Genomic DNA, 18,479 nt, shown 5'->3' with positions numbered 1-18,479 from the left:
CGGCTATGGGGCTGTTATCATCAGTGGATATAGGAGTGATATATCTGATTCCGGTGATATCCAGGAACAGAATATGTACTGGAAGTTGAAGAATACACGAGGACCCTGGTGTTCAGTCCGACCAATTGTTCCCAATCTCCATATACAAATACCAGTGTCGAGCTTAGTACCTGATATTGCAGACGCCAGACAGGCACTCATAGGAGCAGCAGTCAGTGGATGAGCTGCACGATGCACCGTCTGAGGCGAATGATATATTAGCATAGCTTCCAACCGGTGCGCGAGCATTACATACCTGCCAAACAGTCTCTCGCAACGGGCTGGTCAAGGACCGCGGCACTAGCGAAGGCCGCCAAGGCAGTGATAAGGGCAAGGCTGAGGAACTTCATTGCGAATAGAGATTGGGGTTCGAGGAGGAGATTGATTGTGGATGAGAATCGGCTTGATGGTAAGGGAGTTCCGGACGAGCAAGCTCATATTTGTACCCTCAGGTCGTGCGTATTGTACTTACTCTTTCTCGATGGACGAAGATCGGCTGTCCTCTCAATTGAAGTCTCCGCTGATACCTACATATTTTGTTATGGAAACGATGCTCTACGTTCGACTGCTTCTCGCCCCGAATATTATCAATCCGTGTGGGACTCGTCCCGTGAATGTATTCAGAGGTGGCCAAGATACATTTGATAACGCGGTGACAGGATTCAACTAGCCAGCCTCGTCTGGACGCGAGTAAGGCATTGGGGCCGAACCGGCTTCGTGCAGATCATTATTGATTAGTGAAAATTGTCTTCCATCGTATATTATTATATATAGAGGCGGACAAGTTAAGCTTGCCGATATCCAGATTCCATGGCTGACTCCATTTACGGGAATTATATATCGGAGGGCTTACCCCGGATCTATACAGCATGGAGTACCTAGGTAGGAGTAACTACTGCGCATTTCAGCTCTGACAGCCTTGAAGGATGTGTTATCTATTCGAAAGACCTTGCTTGACTCGGCTTTTGGATTTTACAATCAAGGTAGAAACTATACTCTGATTGGACTATACTGATTCAGCGCAGACACCCGATACTACCTTGTGGAGCCGTCGCGTGGACTTCCTGATACAGTGAGCTACAACAGTCCGCCACGCGAGCTGGCAGTGACTCTAGTAGGGCAACCTCGGACCTTGGCGACGCATGGGAAAAATAAGGACAAGGCTTCTTCCGACGTCGCCGACCGATCGTCGTGGCTCGGCCCTCCTTCCCCATGGGAATGGACAGCGACCCACAACTGGGCGAAAGGGGAGGACAATAATAGCACGGAGCGATATTCAGCTCTATCCACCTACGATGAAAGAACAGAGCCAATAGCTCTAGCGATTCCCCATAGCCTATAAGAGCGAATTGGCAATTACCATTATCACCATTATCACCATTGAAGAGAAGACTAATCACAGACATAAGAAATAGAAAACGCCCGACTGACGAGTGGGAGATGTAGAAATACGGAAACAGGCAAAAATAGATCCACTTGGAATCAACTGGGATGAGACGCTCACGAAAAATGCGGAAGAAACGACATCAACACACGTCCCCTTTTCTCTATGTACGCAGCACCACGTTGCGATTCATGATGCAGAGTATAGGATTCGCTTCAAGACAACACAATACACCCAAGCCCCATGGATCCGTCCGTGCCAGACGGAAAAGACATCGCATGCACCGTTTGGCTGATCAAGACTCCCCTCCCCCGCCTCAAGATGAAATGGCAGACTTAGTGCATGCTGCGACTCGCCTGGCTAGCACGGCTCGGACTCGTGCGGCTTGGTTCATCTTCCTCAAGGACGTCGCTCAGGCGTGTGGGATGTCGGTGGCGGGGCGTGACGGAGTCCCAGCCAGTCCCGACGCCCCATCCCGAGCCGCTGTAGTCCGCGGTGGTCGGCGGGTACGGTGCGTGCAGAGGCGCCGAGGTGGTGGCAGCCGAGTAAGCACTGTCGGGGACATAGTGGTGCTCATCTTCGGGGGAGGGACCATACTCGTCGCTTGTTTCGGACAGAGGTGCTGGATACGCATACTGGTGGCCCTGTGGGTCGCGCTGGTACTGGGCGTACTCCTCGTCGCCGGCTTCACTGCTGCCCACGTAAGAGCGGTCGTCGGGCTCGGATGTCTGGGCGCCGGGGTATGCGCCTCCCGTGTTGCCGTGCTCGTAGAACTGGCCACCGTAATGGGATTGGCTGGTAGCTGGGTCTGCCGGTTGGGGCTTCTTGTTCTCCACGAACGGATCAGAGCCTGTTGGTGACATGGGGGTGCCGTCTGCGTAGTATTGTGTGCTCACGGCTGGCTCTGCAGGCTTGCTTTGGAACTCAGTACCCATCGATGTGGCTGTTGGGCCGCCGGGGTATGGGCCTTCCCGGGTTGGCGGCCGCGTGTTATGGCGATTCGGAAGGCCTTGGACCATCGGCACAACCTGCACGCCACCAACAAGAGTGGGCTCGCCATTGCGCAGGGAGTTGGTGCGCTCGCGCTCTTCTTGTTCCCGGCGACCAAGCTCCTCCCACGCACGGCGTGCTTCCTCCTTGGAGATCTGAAGCTCGCGGCGCATCTCCCGAAGCAGATCCTCGGCGCGAGTCTTATCCTTTTCAGCGGTCTGGGCGGCGGCAAAGGCATCCGCGCGACCCTGGCGCTCAGCTTTCAGCTGGCGGTCCAGGTCTGCCTGGACTTCCTTTGCCCGTTCCTGCTCGGAGCGAGTGTCGAAAAACCAACGCTGGAACTTGCGCTCAGAAGACGCGCGCAAACGCTGCAGTTCCACCACGGCATGAAACAGGTTCGCACCGGCAGCAGACAAATCTGTAATCTGTCGAGCCAATTGCTGGCTTAGAGGATCCTTCTCCAGGTCATCATTGTTCTGCTCAAGCTTGCGGATCCAATAGCTCGTAAGACCCTCCCAATGGGATGACAGGGTCTCCCATCGCTCGAATGCGTGCGGGAAGGCAGCACGGCGAGGCTGTTGCAATGTCTGCGAAGGGCCAGGCTGGCTGGTTGGAGGGGCTTGGGTTTGAGCTGGCTTGGAGAATTCACTGGTTCCAGTTTGGCCGCCAGCCCCCGCTGCAGCCGCACTCTGCGCGCGAGTATTTTGCGGCCCTGCTGCACCACCCAATGGTGGCTGACCTAAGGAGGGTTCTGGTCGTGATCGACTAGGGATATCCACTCCACCAGGTGGCATCTGATGCGCCTGCCCCCCCGCGCTTGGTACGGGGCCTGGGGGAGGGCGGAATGACGGCGCGGATGCGGGCATGGAACTGGGAGGCACTTCCATGGAGCCAGACGCTCGCGGAGCTCGCGCGCGCCGTTGTGGAGCTGTGTCGCCAGCAACGCCAGCAGCATACTGTCGGGCTTGGGCTTGGGCTTGCTCTTGCTCCAATTGCTGTCTTTCCAGTTCCTCCTGTTCCCTCTCCCGAGCCTCTTGCTCGGCTTTTCGCCGCGCCTCGCGATCTCGGCGCTGCCTCATGATATCCGTCGGTGTCCGCACGCCGCTAGGTGGCTGTGACGAGGTCGGCGGAGGACCTTGAGTGGCCCGCGAGGCACCATTCTGGGTGCGGACGTTGCCAACAGGCCCGGCGGGACCAGCAACGCCTACCATATCGGACATAGAAGCATTCACTTCCTGCCAGTCGACGGTGAAAGGAATTGGTCGGCGGAGGGCCTCTTCGAGGGTGAAGAGGATGGCCGACGCGGTGCGGGAGGAGACGCCGGTGGTTCTCCACGGCCAGTACGAGGTATTTAGAAGTTGATACGGGTCGTCGACGGTGGATCCGTTCTCGTCCGTCTGTGCTTCTGAGAGCGCCGGGCGTAAGGCCGCAATGCCACTGTCTGGTGCTGGTTGTGCGAAGGCAGGGATCGAATGCGCCGGTTGGGGTTGTGGCGGCGGTCTTCCGGAGGCGTCAAGGGAGAACGCTCGACGATGAGGCAATTGACGAACCTCCGACTGGCGGCGAACTCGGCGCAGCGGACGCTGGGAATCACTGGCCGAGGAGGGTCGGTATTCGGCTGATTGAGAGGATGAAGGACGGTGAGCAGAAGGCTGCTGGCGTTGCCGCGCAAAGGTCGTAAGCGTAGATGGGTCGTATACGTCGTGGACTTCGTTAGACGCTCTGCGAGTGTGGCGAGACACTTCTGGCAAGTGCGAGTGAGACGGAAGAAGATTCGACGACAATGCGAGGCGAGTGTTGCGTCACTGAAGCTGGCGACGCTGAGCTCCGCAAGGATCGCGATCGCGGGTGTCGATCACTCAGGACCTGTCGAGTCTACAGCTGCAGAGGCTGTACAGGAATGACTGTCTCAATGCCGTCAATAGCACGAGAGACAAATGCAGACGGGGGTTTTTGGTGGATTTGAGGTTTGAAGGGAGGAAAAGGGAGTCGGGGCGAGATCGTGGTGGCTGGTTAATTGGGATGGCTGGGGTCGCCGCAGCTGCAGCGGCAGCACACCAAACGTGTCTCGGGGATCATGAAGCGCCAACGCTCAACCGCACCAGTCGAGGATGAAATCAGCGCGAGGGAACAATGAGCAGCAGAGCAGCGAATTGAGCTGACGCTGTGGAATGGGAGAGTGGCCGAGGCAATTCCCGGCGGATGATGAGAGCAGGAATGCCGCCTCACTCCAGCACCCTCTCGTCTCGCAACGTCACTGCCCCCAATTCCCTCAACGCTAGCCACTCTACAATCCTCAGGACTCTCGGCAGATCTCGTGCCTCAAGAATCGAGACAGCTACGTCGTCCAGCCCTGAATCTCGAGACCAAATCGGAAGCCGGGCAGTCGCGCGATCAGTCGGGATGGAAAAAGCACCAGTACAGTAGTGGCCTGCAACCGGGCTGAATTGGTCGCACAGGGGATGATCGGAGCAGACGCTGGACGACACAAGAGGCGGGATGGCAGGAGATGGTGAAAACCAGAGTGACGTCTAGGATTGGGAAGAAAGAGGGAGGCGAGAGACGAGAGAATCGGTCTTGTCCAGTGTGTATCGCAACCACGATCCGACACTCGCCGGGCCCTCGACGATCTCCATTACCCCCAGTCAAGTGCCACGGTTGGGCTTGGAGACTAGGGGATTTACAGCTACTGCAATATCGAGCGATGCGTTGGCACGGCTGTCGGGCATCGATAGCGCGCACTACATATATACCGAGGGATCTCCCCACTTGGGGCCAGACTCGAGCGATGCCCGCGCGGGAGATGCTGGAGCTAGACGACGCCTTGCACGGAGACAAAGAACTATCCACAGAGAAGGAACCGACTATCACCGTCCGGAGCACTCAGGTACGCAAGTGCGTTGCCAAACGCCGGGTCGGATCCAGCAGATCCAATGGTTCAATTCGCGCCGGCTCGTTGAGCAATTCATGGAACGAACTGCTTTTCCCCACATCTAGAGAGATTGACCCGCACCGCGATCGACCCGGAAGGATGAATAAATCCATGTCTACTCATAGCTGACGGAGATCCTGGAGTTGGGGCCCAGGTTTGTGTATGGACGACAGTATCTATACACAGCCCGAGGGTTGTGCTGCCTCGAAACCCCGAGACGCTCCTGCGCTGGCAAAACATCGATGGCTCTTTCCCACACTACATACCGGCAACGTTGCAATCGCCAGGGCCCAGAACGCGGTGTTCTTGATGCACCAGCGGGAGTGAGGGAGCTATGGCTTCCCCAGAGCATCCCGCATTGAATAGAAAGACCCCTCGCGCAGCCCCTGGGGATAAAGAGGAAAATTGACCGAGCGTGAGTGACCCCCGGTGCATCTCTCCCTGGAAACAAAGACAACGCGACTCTGGAAGAAAGTAAACAACGAACAATCGTTCAGTCTAGACTCAATCCGCGAGCGGCTGATGCAAGGACCACCGTCGATGTCGGACATTTCGCAAGCCTCGATAGACTCGCGGGACATGAGTGCCGTTGCATCGCGGACGCACCAAAGGAGAGCCGGCGATGGAGAAGAGTCCCAATAATCAGGTAGGTTTCAAGCATGCCTTGCATCATGCAGGCCATCTGAGATCCCGGGAGCCAGATGGTTTGAAACCCGGAGAGATGTTTCAGTATCCCATTTCCTTGGTGTTGGGTCGGACAAGTTCACGGCCAATCACGCCGTCCAGGCGCAAGACACTCTCGGGGACTGTCTGTGCCCATTCCAATGCCACATCGAAGTCAGAGAAGATATGACGTGGAGGATGGAGGGAGGGGGGGGGGGGGGGGGTGTCATAGAGTCTATAGGGGCCATAGGGGTGAATTCCGGATCCTCAAGGCAGGAGGAGTCCGATCCTCGCGATCTTGCTACAGTTTGGCCTACACAGGGACGTTAGCTGCGAGGGCGGACCCTTGAGCAGTCCCCCGGCTTGCATTCGGGTCTTGCAGACCCGGGTAAATATTCGAAGAATATCAAATGGTTCGACCCAACATGAGTCTGCAATAACTGGTAGACGGCGGCACCAAGAATGTGACATCCGGGGACAAAGCGAGGGCTCTGCAGTAGAAACGCCTGCCGGGCGAGTAAAGGCGTTCGGGACAGATGCAGAAATGCATGAACCGGAGGAAAAGAGGCTTTCGATCGCGTCGATCAGGGGCCGGCTGTCGTCCGTAGATATATATACGTTTTAGCTCGTATGCAATCGGCGCCGCTCGACGGACAGCTCCGTTCTGCACGGTAAGCAGACCGGGATGCAATGCAAGACAGACTTTTCATTGGAATGTGGAGAGAAAAACAAACGGGGAAGCATCGTTGCTGCCCCGGAGGCCCCGAGCTATGGAGTATCAAGGAGACTGGGAGAAACAAAAAGTGACCTGGATGAGTTTCAGAATGGTGACAGCGAGTATGATATCCAGTTCGAGATGGCCAGGCACGTCGAGTTCGAGCTGTCACTAGAAGGATGAGAGTCGATTGGTCCGATCAGACGAGAGTTCTGCTCTGCACCAATGATGGCGCCGATCGCGGCTTTTGCCCCTGGAGCTTCGCCGATGTGATTTGTCGACTGTCAAGCGTGTACGAGTCCCTTTCGCGCGGCGACACTTGGCGACCGACCAGCACTGGCGGCAAACCTTGAAACGCAGCTTGGAAGTTAGGATCCTCCATCCGGCTACGCGGGTCTTGGACTCAAGCTGGTTGCATTGACGGAGTCCGACACTGGTGTACATACGAGAACAGCTGAGGCCTGTCAAGGTGGAACAAGAGGATCTAGTGTCACGGCGGGAGAGCAAAAGGAAAGAATCGCAGAGTTTGAGCCAGCCACGGTCCAAAAGCAAGAAAATCTCATCGGAGGGTGTGAAGGGCGATTGTGCCTTTCGAATCCAAGCGACGAAATATCTCGATATGCCCATCACGCAGAGACCTGTCGCGCGCGGGTCTAGCTATAGCAGCAGAAGGCTCCCATCAACGCCGTTGCGCGGCTGCTGGGAATGGAGTGCCCTGGAATGAACTCGAAGGGGTAGGCGTGTGGCTTCGTCGCAGCAGCACTTCGCCACGGCCAGACGATCTGCAGTGGGGCCTTTTCAGCGTTAGTGGCTGATCCGGATGCTGGCCTCCGCGTTGCGAGGACTTTGGAGAGGCTGATATCTCACATTCTCCTGGGCCCAGCCTCTGCACGGGACGTGGTGACGCTGAATATGCATGGATGCAGCGTGCATCCCCCGATGCTGTTGTCCGGTGATAGAAGAGCGACGAGACGAGATGAGGAGTGAGATGCATCCAAGACGGGGGGGACTGTGTGACGGCCGGGTGTCACTGGCCTCGTTGGTTCATTTCTGCTCGCGTCCAACCAAGCCCATGAGCCATGACGCAGAAACACGACGAGGGTGCTTTTGTCCAGACGAGGCGAGTGTGCAAAAGTCCAAAGGACCCAAAGTCCAGCCCTACGGGTCCTGTTCCGCGCCCTTGCTGGGACCCCGAGAACTGGTCCTTGCTGCATCTCCATCCCTATGCAGCGGAAGAGGACGTCATGTAAGGTCGGGGATCGTCTATGCGCCGGCGATGGACGATGGGTGCTTTTGTTGACATGGTTGGTATGCATCGGGCTTTTCCCCCGGCGCTGAGGGAGGCGTAGGTTTATTTTTGGCCGCCGTGTATAAACATATCCCCTTCCTCCCCCCCCCCCCGGCTTCCATTCCCCATTCCTCCTCCCATCCCCCAGGTGGCATCCCTCTTGTCCGTGGTTGCTTCATTGCTTTTGATCTTCCTCCTTCTATTGCCTCGTGTGTCCACTTGATTGTGTGAATTGCGGTCCATGGCTCAAGGAGATCACCACGGTCCGGGCGAGTTGGACGTGCTGCATCAAGACCGCAACAGGTCCGAAACTACCATCTGCTTACCATCACCATCACCGGCCAAACGTGCCTCTACCTATCTCCCAAAGACGGGCCCCAACGTCCTCGACGAGTCCAATCCAGATCCGTTCTACCTGGAACAGTCGTTGGCCCCAGTGCCGACTTGGGATTCATACATGCCGACAATTCGCGATGAGAAATGCAGTGAAGACGCCAACCGATACTACCCACTGTGCTTGACAATCGGCAAACAAGACCCGAATCGCTCAACACTGGCTCAGCTCGAACTGGAGAACGATTTGCGCTTTCATCGCTACACCTCGTCCACTGAAGACGGACGACGTCTGCACAGCAGCCAAGATTCGTTCAGCTCCGTGCAGACTGGGAGCACCACGCCAGATCTGACTCCCAGCAGCTCCTTCTCATCTTCCTCTTCCACGCCCGCTTGCCCTGACGCTGTGTTGAAGGCGACAGAGAAGCTGTACTATCACGCACAGCAGGCTGAGTCGGAGCCTCGTCGTGCCTTCCACCAACCTGCTTCCCATCCTCCCAAGTACTCTCTCCCTCCGCCGCCGCCCGTGCCTCCATTGTCCACGGCCTCAACACGGCCTACCACTCCCGCGGAGCCTAGCCATATCTCGACCACCACTACCATGAAATACGAGACATCTAGTATGTCTTCATCTTCCCGCAGACGGAAGCAACATCCCACCCTCCCCAATCTCTCCCGCGGCACAAGCACTCATAGCACGCGGAGGAAACAGTCTAGTCCAGGAACTAGGCCCCCATTGGACCCATCCATGATCTCGCCTCCGAGCTTGATCAATCCGGTGACAATGGAGCCGCACGCCACGCACTTTGATCAGGCTCTGTTTATTCCTGCGAATGATTGCGCCAGTCCCATCCCAAGTCCCGTTGCCAGCTCTCCCCCAATCTCTCGGCAGTGGACGGCGACATCCATGGAGAGACCGTCCATCTCTACGATGGATGCATACTGTGAACAGTCTGTTTGGGAGTCCGACTCCGACACCGAGTCCATCGGCCACAAGTCGCTTTCGCGTAAGCCCATTGACACGCTCCGCAAGGTCCGGAGCCGTGCAAAGCTCCGTGGCGCGAAGTCGCAGCCCAAGCTGTTTCCAACTACGCTGGATGATCAGGCTCGGGAGAAGTTCCCATCTATGCCCGACGACGTCGTCGGTGCGCCTGTCCCAGATGCTCTCCGGAGTGCCAGTCTTGACCGGCCTATTCCCAGCCGACCCAGCACCAGCCGTGATGGAACGCGGGCACATCCTCTACAGACGCTCCGCCTGGTGGCACCATCTACTACCTCGCTGATCAAACCGCGGACGCGCAACGGCAGCACCGTCAATGAGTCTGACATCGACCGGACTGCTGCGGCTGCCATTCAAGCCAAGTCTCGACGTCGCCAGTACTCCAATTCTCCCGAGTACAGCTCGGACAAGGAGCGCATGGCCTCTCTCTGCTCTGAGCAACATTCGCAAACCGCTTCCCATGCAGCCCCTTCTGAGCCGCGTCCATTCCTCCAGCGCATGCTTGATTCCCTCCGTTTCCTCAATTGCCACAAGGCATCTCGCAAAGGACAGCCCACCACTGTCTGATGCGGGTCAGCTTCTTTTTGCGGCGTTCTGGTTGGCTCGGCGTTTTGCTTAGAAAATACCTACGGGGAGATTGGTTTTGAAACAACGATCACTGCAACGATTTCCTACTGTCTTGATGTTCAACATGTGTTCGAATGATCATGAACACGCTACACTCGCTCATGCTTGATGCTTCTAAACGAAGAAGTCACCTTCTCACTATGACCATAATGAATGGCTGGGCTTACGTGCCTCTGACCCCGGCCCCTATCGATGTTCCTGATGATAGGCAACTTGTCTCAACGAATTCACGGTCGAACAACTACCCTAGCCGACTTCGGGCTATCAACACCACGACCATCTCGGTCCTACTGTCTTTAACTTTCCTTATCCAGTCTCGAGGTACTTGGACTCTGTCTTTTCTTTATTTTCTCCGCTACGCCCATTGGCGTTGTACCATCATCGCTCTTGCCACCCATCCTTTCCACGATGTTCTCACGGCCTGTACCAACTTCCAATATTCTCATGCCATCTCATGTTGCGCGATTTCTTTGGTCTCTCTGAACTGTTATCTCCTTATCCTGGGAACCCTATCATAATGACATAAAAGGCACGTGGTGTACGGTGGCCACCTCAAGATTGCATTTCCACGATGGACCGGCGCATCAAAAGCATACTTTACTTCTGACGACAATGATACAAAAATGCCATCAATGAAACATAAACTTGACAATTTTCTTTGCCTCTATGGTAGCGACCTGTTGTCTAGGCAATGGGTTTAGGTTTCTCTGGAATGTTGGCGTTGTGTCTACGATTCTTCAGCCTCGCCGTCGGCATTCCCAGATACAACAGCACCTCATCGAGCAATTACACCTCACCACCACATGCAACAGTACTACTGGTTCCTCCAATGGACTATGTACGCACGGGACTCAACAATAATCCCATCATGTCTCGCCGGGCCCACCACCGCCTGTCTCAAGTCTAGCACCCCAGAGACCCATCTGTATCCAACGCATGTCCCAGATCATACCTCGGGATCTGCCAGCACGCATGCACCCAAACCCACTAAAAAAAAGTACCAGTTCTGCAGCTCCCGGTCCAGACCACCCTGGCTGCATGGCGCGACAGGGATGCCAACCCAGATCCCGGATCTCCCGCGGACGCGAGGACCTGTCTCCTGTACTCCCAGCTGCAGCTGTGGCTGCAGTCTCCCGAGGAGATGCACAGAACCATTGTACGCGAGTCCATCCCCGGGGAAAGGTTCCGCGGTGTGGACCTTGGGGATCGACAGTCGTCCTTTGCAGCTCCTTGTGGGGTAGCTTGCTCTTTCGTGGCTTCGGCCGGGCGCGCAAGCTGTTTGAAGCAAGCACTGTTTGGTGCTATTGATGCTATCTGTCAGAGTGGCTTGAGACGGTTGGTAGAGCCCACTCGGTCATCGGCTGGCTATATATCATAGTGGCGGTAGATAGACAGTGGATCAGTGTGGAGCCGCGATGCATATACTTGTAGACTACAAGAAACGATTTCCCCTTTTCTGTTACGTATAGAGCGCTCCGTGTCAAATGCTGCTCGTCGGTGATTGCCTTGTTTGAAGGGCATACAACGTGGTGCAATACCATCTGGTATGGACATGGTCGTTCGAGGAGCTCTTCTCATTACTGACAATGGTACTGAATCATTCCATCCGATTTACTTGTTCATTATGACTCGGAAAGATAGTACTGAATCTCTCTTCCAAATAAATATAAACGCGCTCATGCTCGCAGTCGGCGTGATTTAATATATCTATGCAGTCCATTTCTATTTCTCGGCTTAGCGGTAGCTTGATTATCGAAGTGTCAAGGCAGATACATATACTGCCCAGCTGGTGAAGTTTTGGATTCGTGGGACACAATAGCCACATTGGTGTCTCAGACCTACGATATTCTCCCGATGGCGGGTTTCGCAGATTCAAATGTTTCTGATTTCTCATCGGTACCGCTCCTCCCAATTCACTCCTGGTTGCGAGTTGACGTCCAGGTTGGAATTGAACCTCGCAGCACAAGATCCGCCGTTCGCGCAATCATTTCCAGATCGCCTGTAATTTTGATAGTTATCTCATCCACGGCCAACCAAAGGTCCTACCTGTGTAGCGCCTGACAGTCCACATTGAGGATCTCGACAGCCTCTCCTACAAAATAGATCCCGAATAGGCAATGTCGGATGCCACATACGGTTTTAAAGCAGCGACCCACCACCCCGATCGGGAACTATACCAACACCATCGACGGCTGCATCCCTTGCATCGCCCAACGTCCCAGCATCCACCAATGCCAGCGCATCGTACTTTGGTGGATTCGCCTGGGTCGAGGCCCGCCTGGACCTTGGCAGCTCTCATTCCATCCCCCACAATTCGACGGGAGGGCATGTCTGGAAATCTGATGTCACCTTCCTACATTACAGATCTACGCCACATCTCACTCCCTATTAGGGCGCATGACTCAGAACAAGAAAGGAGCCAGGGAAATCAGATTTGGATTGTGAAGGGTAAGCACATTGGCCGATCTCTGTCGGGGCTCGCGGCCCGGTATACGCAGGGTTGGCCAGGCCCGGCTGCACGCCGTCTTCCCCGAGACCGAACCGCCCGCGGTTTCAGATGTATCGCTTGTTGGCTTGGTGGAATCCCCTGCAGCTGTCCTGATCGAGTCAATGGCAAACAGAGAAGCGGCTATTGTTTGCTGTTGTTTGCAAACACGACTTGGAGGAGCCGCCTCGAGGATGTGATCGAACCGATATCCTCTGGGACATTATCGTCTGGGATAACCCCAATTCTCCCTTCGTAAAAGCCATTCGACCTTCACGCCTGTTGCAACGCCATTTCAAGACACCGAGACCCCTCGCACAGACAGACGCCACACGCCCCATCGACTGTCTCGGAAGACCAAGGCTTTTTCCCGAATCGACTCTCGACGCCCCGGACCGGACATCCGCTGTACCCTGCATAGCCCTTGCAGCGGCCTGCGAGGCCATCCCGGTGCCTGGGTCTCCTCAATGAAGGGTCGAAAGGCAATCGTGCAGCGCGGAACGGCGAATCCGCCAGCAGAGACAGCACGGCCCGCCCGCCTGCAGCTGCAGAGGTGACTCCTTCGCGGAGCCCCAGCGACTCGGACCCGCCAAAGGTACCGCCAGCCCCAAGCAGCCCTGGGGAAGTGGCAATCGTACACTGTGGCGGGCCATCCCATCCCATCCCATCGCAGCACAGCACAGCCTCAGCTCTGCTCGTCCGCCCCGCCCCGGCTCTCCCGCATCTCCAGCGCCTCCATATTCTCCTCCCACCGAGGCACCGAGACCCTGTCCTCCCACGTAGACACGACCGCGCCTCCCTTCCGCGCGAGCTGCGCTTCCGCCTTCTCCTTTGCACCCGCAGCGTCCCGGCCCTCGTCTCCGGCGCCGAGCTCAGGCCCACGCCCACGCATAGAAGCGGCTCCGGCCTCAAACCCCGTAAACACGGCTTGCACATCCAACGCCTTCGCGGCGTCCTGGTAGAGCCGGAGAACCCGCTCGCGCATCCGTCGCCGCGACTCGGTCGTCTCTGCCGTGCTGCTCGCCGCATCTTGTCGCGCCGCCGACCCCGCGGGTTTCTTCACCACGCCCGACACCGCGCGGTCCTCGAGCCCGCGGGTGATGCCCTCCAGAATGCCGAGGATTGTGCCCGCGCGCATGCCCAGCTGTGCGCCGACGGGGAAGCCGGCGTCGAAGCCGTCTTGGACGTGCGCGCCCTTGGACGTGGCGATGCCGTCACGGTACCCCGCGGTGACGTGCTGGCGGCGGAGAGACGGGAGGTCGGAGGGTTCGGCGGTTGCGGGGACTGGGACAGGTGCTGAGAGATTATCTCTGGTCTCGTGGGGCGGCGAGGAGCCGAAGATGTCGTCGAGGGAGTTGTCGGCTGCGGGGGGTGCGGCGGCGTCGTTCGGGGCGGAGGACATGGTGGTGGCGGGCGATGGGGCAGCTGAGGGCGCGGAGCTGGAGTCGGTATGGGCAGATGCCATTTGCTGGCTGGGGTTTTGGAAGAAATTGAGAGAAGAGCTGTGAAGCAATGAGCAGGAGAAGGCGTGGAGGTGGGAGCGATAAGAAAAAGAAAAAGTGGTGATCGGCGGATCCACTGTTGGTCCGCTGGTATAGATGGGTATATGTAGATCGAGGAAAGACAATGGCAATGCCCGGGATTGTATTGCTACAACTACACAGAGTAATCCGTCGACTTGACCATACTCTGGCATGTGTGCAACTATCCACAGGCGACTGTCAAGAGATTACATCTCAGCCCCATTTCAACTATTCCCGGAACCGCTAACTCGCGCCACGTCACAGTCGATCTAAATCCGCTGGCTATAAACATCTTCTCCTGCACACGATCCCAACTCTCACCCTCTCCACCCCTCCACCTCTCCAACCATGGCCCAACGCTCCATCACCCGCTGGATCGGGTACATCGCCGCGCCCACCGCAGCCACAGCCTACGGCATCCACCTGGGACTCACCCACCTCGAAGCGAAATACCCATCACTCCCCCCCGAAGCCGCCGGCAGCAAAGCCCTCCGCACCCCTAGTAACCCATCCACTCAGCGCTGCGCCTACACCGACATCTACGCCGCGCGCATCCCCCTCCACGCCCTGGCAGCGCGCGCCCGCCCCGGCACCGACACCGACAGCCCGCCCCAATCCGCCCTCGAAGACGCCTGGGCGCGCGCCGTGCTCGGCAGCACCCTCCTCACAACCGAAGCCTCTCTCGCCGGCCTAGTCACGCACGGCCGCTACACGCCCGGCGACACCGGCGCCTCGCCCGCGGGCTTCACGGCGGCCCCCGAGACCGGCGCGCCGCGCGCCCTGCTCAACGGCCTCCTGCGCGTGCAGCGCGAGATCGGCGCCGACGCCGACAGCAACGGGCTGCTGGTGGCGTGGCGCATGGCGGACGCGCCGCGGGTGTTCTTCGAGCGCATCGCGCGCTGGGGGTATCCGTGGCGGCTGGTGTCGGGCGGACGGCACGAGATGAGCGTGTCGGCGCCGTTCGCGGTGCAGGGCGGCGGGGTGGAGGTCGAGGTGCGGTTTGCGGCGGCGCATGACTACGAGGTGGTGGACGGCGAGGGCGAGGGCGATGCGCAGAAGATCCTGCCGGCGTGGACGAACCGGCTGCATCGGGGGTATGCGCGGTTGATCTTGGATTGTGCGGCGAGGGAGGTGGAAGGGAAGCGGGCGTTTGCTGTGTGGGAGTAATCTCTGTTGTCTATTGCTTGTTGGCTGTGTCTCGTCACTCATGGCAGTTTGGAGGTTGTAACTACTTCTTGTATACATACATGCTATAATATCCTGCCCATACAGAGCTTCGTCACCTGCTGCCTCACGTACACGGCTTGCCTTGCGCGACAACGCTCCAACCCGTCCACCCCGTGTATGGATAACACATCTCCCGCCCGTCCGTGATACTCGCGACAAGACTGCTCCCTGCGCAACCGGACGAGTTGAACATGCAGAGGGTCTAGGTGTCATACTCATTCGGACTCTTCCAGGACAGACTCTTGACCGTCGTCTGGTTGTACTGAGCCATGTTGAGGGCTTCGCAGCTCCTGTTGTAGGCACCGTATCGATGCAGGACGGTCAAGTCAATATTGGACTCGTTGACCTTGCAGGCGGGGAGGGCATCACGAAAAATACGTAGATCCCACTATGTCTCATTAGCAACGGACCCGGATGAATCAGAGAGGCCATCGGACGTACGCTTCTGTAGGCGAGGATGGCGCGTTTTATAGACTCGGGGTAGGGCCGTGACTGTTGCGGCAAGCACGGTCCCAACGAGATAGATCCTGGGCAATTGCACGGTGGGCAAGGGGATTGAGAGGGATAGACCGAGAAGTGAGAGACTGCTGGGAATCGAATCAGCACGCAGCCACAGCGCAAATGAAACCCGAAATAGCAACCTGTGAAAAAGCAAACGTGCAACGAGAATATTGCAATGTTGCCAGCAAGAGTGCAGAAAGCGCTTGGCAGCATGCAGCTTCCAAGCCCAATCGCCGTCGCTCGTGGATGGCAGTCGCTCCGGGGTGACCAGATCGTCTCGAGATGCAGAGAAACAGTCTAGGAGAAACAGTCTAGGCTCGAGACTTCACCGTGTTTGCTTGGGCCAATCGGGGGATTTGGTTGTACCTCGGTGGTCGTGAGACACGAGCATCAATCCATCTAGAATTTGTTTTGATTCGAATCTATGACTATATGCCAAGTATAAAATACAGTCCAATCTTTTACTCTACCGATTACTCCCGCTGGGTGGTTGGCATCAACCGCCAAGCTCGCAGGGGTAGGCTCTGCAGCTTGGTGGCAGCAGGCTTGATGAACGTCACGAACGTGATAGTGCCGATGAGCACGCAGAGGATATTGGTGATGTAGTAGCCGTCGCGCCCGACCTCACAGGTACCACCGCCATTCACACAGCGGTTCTTCTCGGGCTCGAGGGCGCAGGAGAATGCAGTGGTGACGAGGGCACCTTTCAGGGTGTCGGCGGGAGGGGCAACGGAGGGAGGCAGGCAAGTTGCCTCCGTGAAGAAGTCGACGAGCCGGAGAATGAAGAAGCGAGGGAATGTGCCACCCAAGTTCGAGACACTAGAGATGTGGTCAGTAGTGGGTTCAAGCATCTAGTGGAAAGGAAGACCTACGTGGCTAGGAGAGTCATGTAGGTGCCGCCGATGGCCGGATCCGCAATGCGAGCGTGGAAGGCCGAGACGGCGACAAACATGACTGTGTTCATAAAGGTCGAGACGATGTGTTCGCCAATCACGGCCAGCACGTACCAGACGGGAACCTCGGCGGCTCCGCTGGGGTAGATCATCACGGTCAACTGGGCCAACACTGCGGCCGCCAACCGGCCGACAAAGGCCCACCCCCAGAGACGCATGGCACCATATTCCGTCGACCATTTGCCGGCATAGTAGCCCAGCAGGATCTCAAAGGGAAAGTCGATCAACACGACCAGCGCCATGTTGTCTTGACCAAAGCCCTTGTCGAGCAGCTTCAAGCTGGTGACGCCGTCGTTGGCCTGGAAGCCAATCTTGGCAATCAGGTGAATGAGGATGATGGTCTGGATATTTTTCAGCTTCAGCACACTCCACATGCTCTTATACACATCCAGGATGCTGTCCCGTTCCTTGGTGCGCTCTTCCTTCTTCAGCATCGCCAGACACAGCGTCACGATCAGGTATGTCCAGCCCCAGAAGGTCAAGTAGGTGCCCAGGGAAAGCAAGCCGCCCTCGCCGGGGGTGGCCCGGAACCAGCGGTTGGCAAAATCCTTGGAATTGAAGGCCAGGAACACGGTATACGACAAGAAGTGGCCCGCGGTCAAGCCCACCGTCTGCGCGGTCGAGGCATAGGAGATATTCGGCGGGGACATGAGGCTGATGGCCCACCCGTCGACGGCAATGTCCTGCGTGGCGCAGAAGAAGACCAGCATAAACCACCAGTAGGTGAAATTCCAGACCCCCGCGCCCCCGTTGGCGCCCGCCTGCTCCATCATGGCCTCAATGCGGCCGCCCATGTAGATCATCGCCAGTCCGGCCACCACTTGCACGGGGGTGATCCAACTCTTGCGGCGACCGAAGCGCGGGCTCCACACGGCATCCACAATCGGGCTCCAGAACAGCTTCAGGGAGTAGGGGTAGGAGGCGAGCGAGAACACGCCGATCTGGCCGTAGGACAGGTAGGGCTTCAGCAGGAACGGCACGGAGCCCGTGGCCAGGCCCATGGGCACACCTTGCAGGAAGTACAGCACGCAGAGCAGCAGGAAGTTGCGGCGGTCGCTGGCGGGCAGATTCTGGAAGCTGGTGGTGGCCATGACCGGGGTCTGGGGGACCACGGGGGGGTCGGCGTCGAGGGAGAAGGAGGGCCGCGACATCAGGCGGGTGGTTCGTTCGGCAGAGGACTCGGACGACGGGGCATCTCGCTTGCGCATCTCGATGTTGTCGTTCATACTGCCGTTGGCTCGGCCGTTCTGGCCGGTAGCAACTTTCAAGCTCGGTTTGGAGCGGCGTCGGGCAAGGGAGGCGCTCTTGCGTGGCATTGAAAGGTGTTCGTGCGAGACTCCAGAGGGGCCTGTGTGCTTGCGAGTCGAGTTTTCAGGACAATCTCTATTGAGCAGGAGAAACGAAGGATCAGGAGTGTTCACGGGTGGGGTCAGAGGCGCGTCGCCGTTGCGGGGAGAAATTTGGGAAGACGAGCAGGACGGAGTTGGTCCGCGCGTGCTAGGCGGTTTGAGCGAGGGAGAGCAGCCAATGCATGGAGGGTGAAGAATCCAGGATCGCCAGTCGACAGTGCAGGGGTGGAGGTGCAGGTGTAGAGTGGTAGAGAGAGCGAAGAAGCGAGATCGTTCCTTTCCGATGTCGCGTGTTGAGGCAAGCTGGCCTCTTGGGCTTCGGGACCACGTCGGGGCTACGCTGGATTCTGGGGTCCACGGCCCATCTGGCAACAGTTTCGATTCATGTATGAAATTGCTCACATTTTCTCTGCTCTGCTCGACTCGGCTGGGGATTGGGTCGATTCGTCCTTGGGTTGTTGGGACCTGCT

The 18,479-nt window shown here is 57.4% G+C and overlaps 5 protein-coding genes across 5 annotated transcripts; 2 read left to right on the top strand and 3 right to left on the bottom strand.

Annotated features, from left to right (window-relative positions):
* Positions 1 to 1,758: 1,758 nt before the first annotated feature.
* N7459_000578 (uncharacterized protein) lies at positions 1,759 to 4,492 on the bottom strand (the record flags this gene model as incomplete). Its single annotated transcript, XM_056939763.1, has 2 exons — positions 1,759 to 4,157; positions 4,477 to 4,492. The coding sequence occupies 2 exons, from the start codon at positions 4,490 to 4,492 to the stop codon at positions 1,759 to 1,761; spliced, it is 2,415 nt and encodes an 804-aa protein (XP_056804043.1).
* A 3,760-nt stretch (positions 4,493 to 8,252) lies between these two features.
* N7459_000577 (uncharacterized protein) lies at positions 8,253 to 9,911 on the top strand (the record flags this gene model as incomplete). Its single annotated transcript, XM_056939762.1, has 1 exon — positions 8,253 to 9,911. One exon carries the CDS (start codon positions 8,253 to 8,255, stop codon positions 9,909 to 9,911), a length of 1,659 nt encoding a protein of 552 aa, XP_056804042.1.
* A 3,230-nt stretch (positions 9,912 to 13,141) lies between these two features.
* On the bottom strand, positions 13,142 to 13,921 carry N7459_000576 (Yae1 family protein; the record flags this gene model as incomplete). The annotated part of the gene is made up of 1 exon (XM_056939761.1): positions 13,142 to 13,921. The coding sequence occupies one exon, from the start codon at positions 13,919 to 13,921 to the stop codon at positions 13,142 to 13,144; it is 780 nt and encodes a 259-aa protein (XP_056804041.1).
* Positions 13,922 to 14,327: 406 nt separating this feature from the next.
* N7459_000575 (uncharacterized protein) lies at positions 14,328 to 15,146 on the top strand (the record flags this gene model as incomplete). The annotated part of the gene is made up of 1 exon (XM_056939760.1): positions 14,328 to 15,146. The coding sequence occupies one exon, from the start codon at positions 14,328 to 14,330 to the stop codon at positions 15,144 to 15,146; it is 819 nt and encodes a 272-aa protein (XP_056804040.1).
* Positions 15,147 to 16,180: 1,034 nt separating this feature from the next.
* Positions 16,181 to 17,976, bottom strand: N7459_000574 (SD08430p; the record flags this gene model as incomplete). The annotated part of the gene is made up of 2 exons (XM_056939759.1): positions 16,181 to 16,526; positions 16,580 to 17,976. The coding sequence occupies 2 exons, from the start codon at positions 17,974 to 17,976 to the stop codon at positions 16,181 to 16,183; spliced, it is 1,743 nt and encodes a 580-aa protein (XP_056804039.1).
* Between the last annotated feature and the right edge of the window lie 503 nt (positions 17,977 to 18,479).

This window comes from Penicillium hispanicum, assembly GCF_028827665.1.
Source record: "Penicillium hispanicum strain IBT 35686 chromosome Unknown utg000001l_segment0_segment0, whole genome shotgun sequence".
Lineage (NCBI taxonomy): Eukaryota > Fungi > Ascomycota > Eurotiomycetes > Eurotiales > Aspergillaceae > Penicillium > Penicillium hispanicum.
Note: the sequence above shows the minus strand (reverse complement) of the source record. Positions and strands in the feature narration are given on the sequence as shown.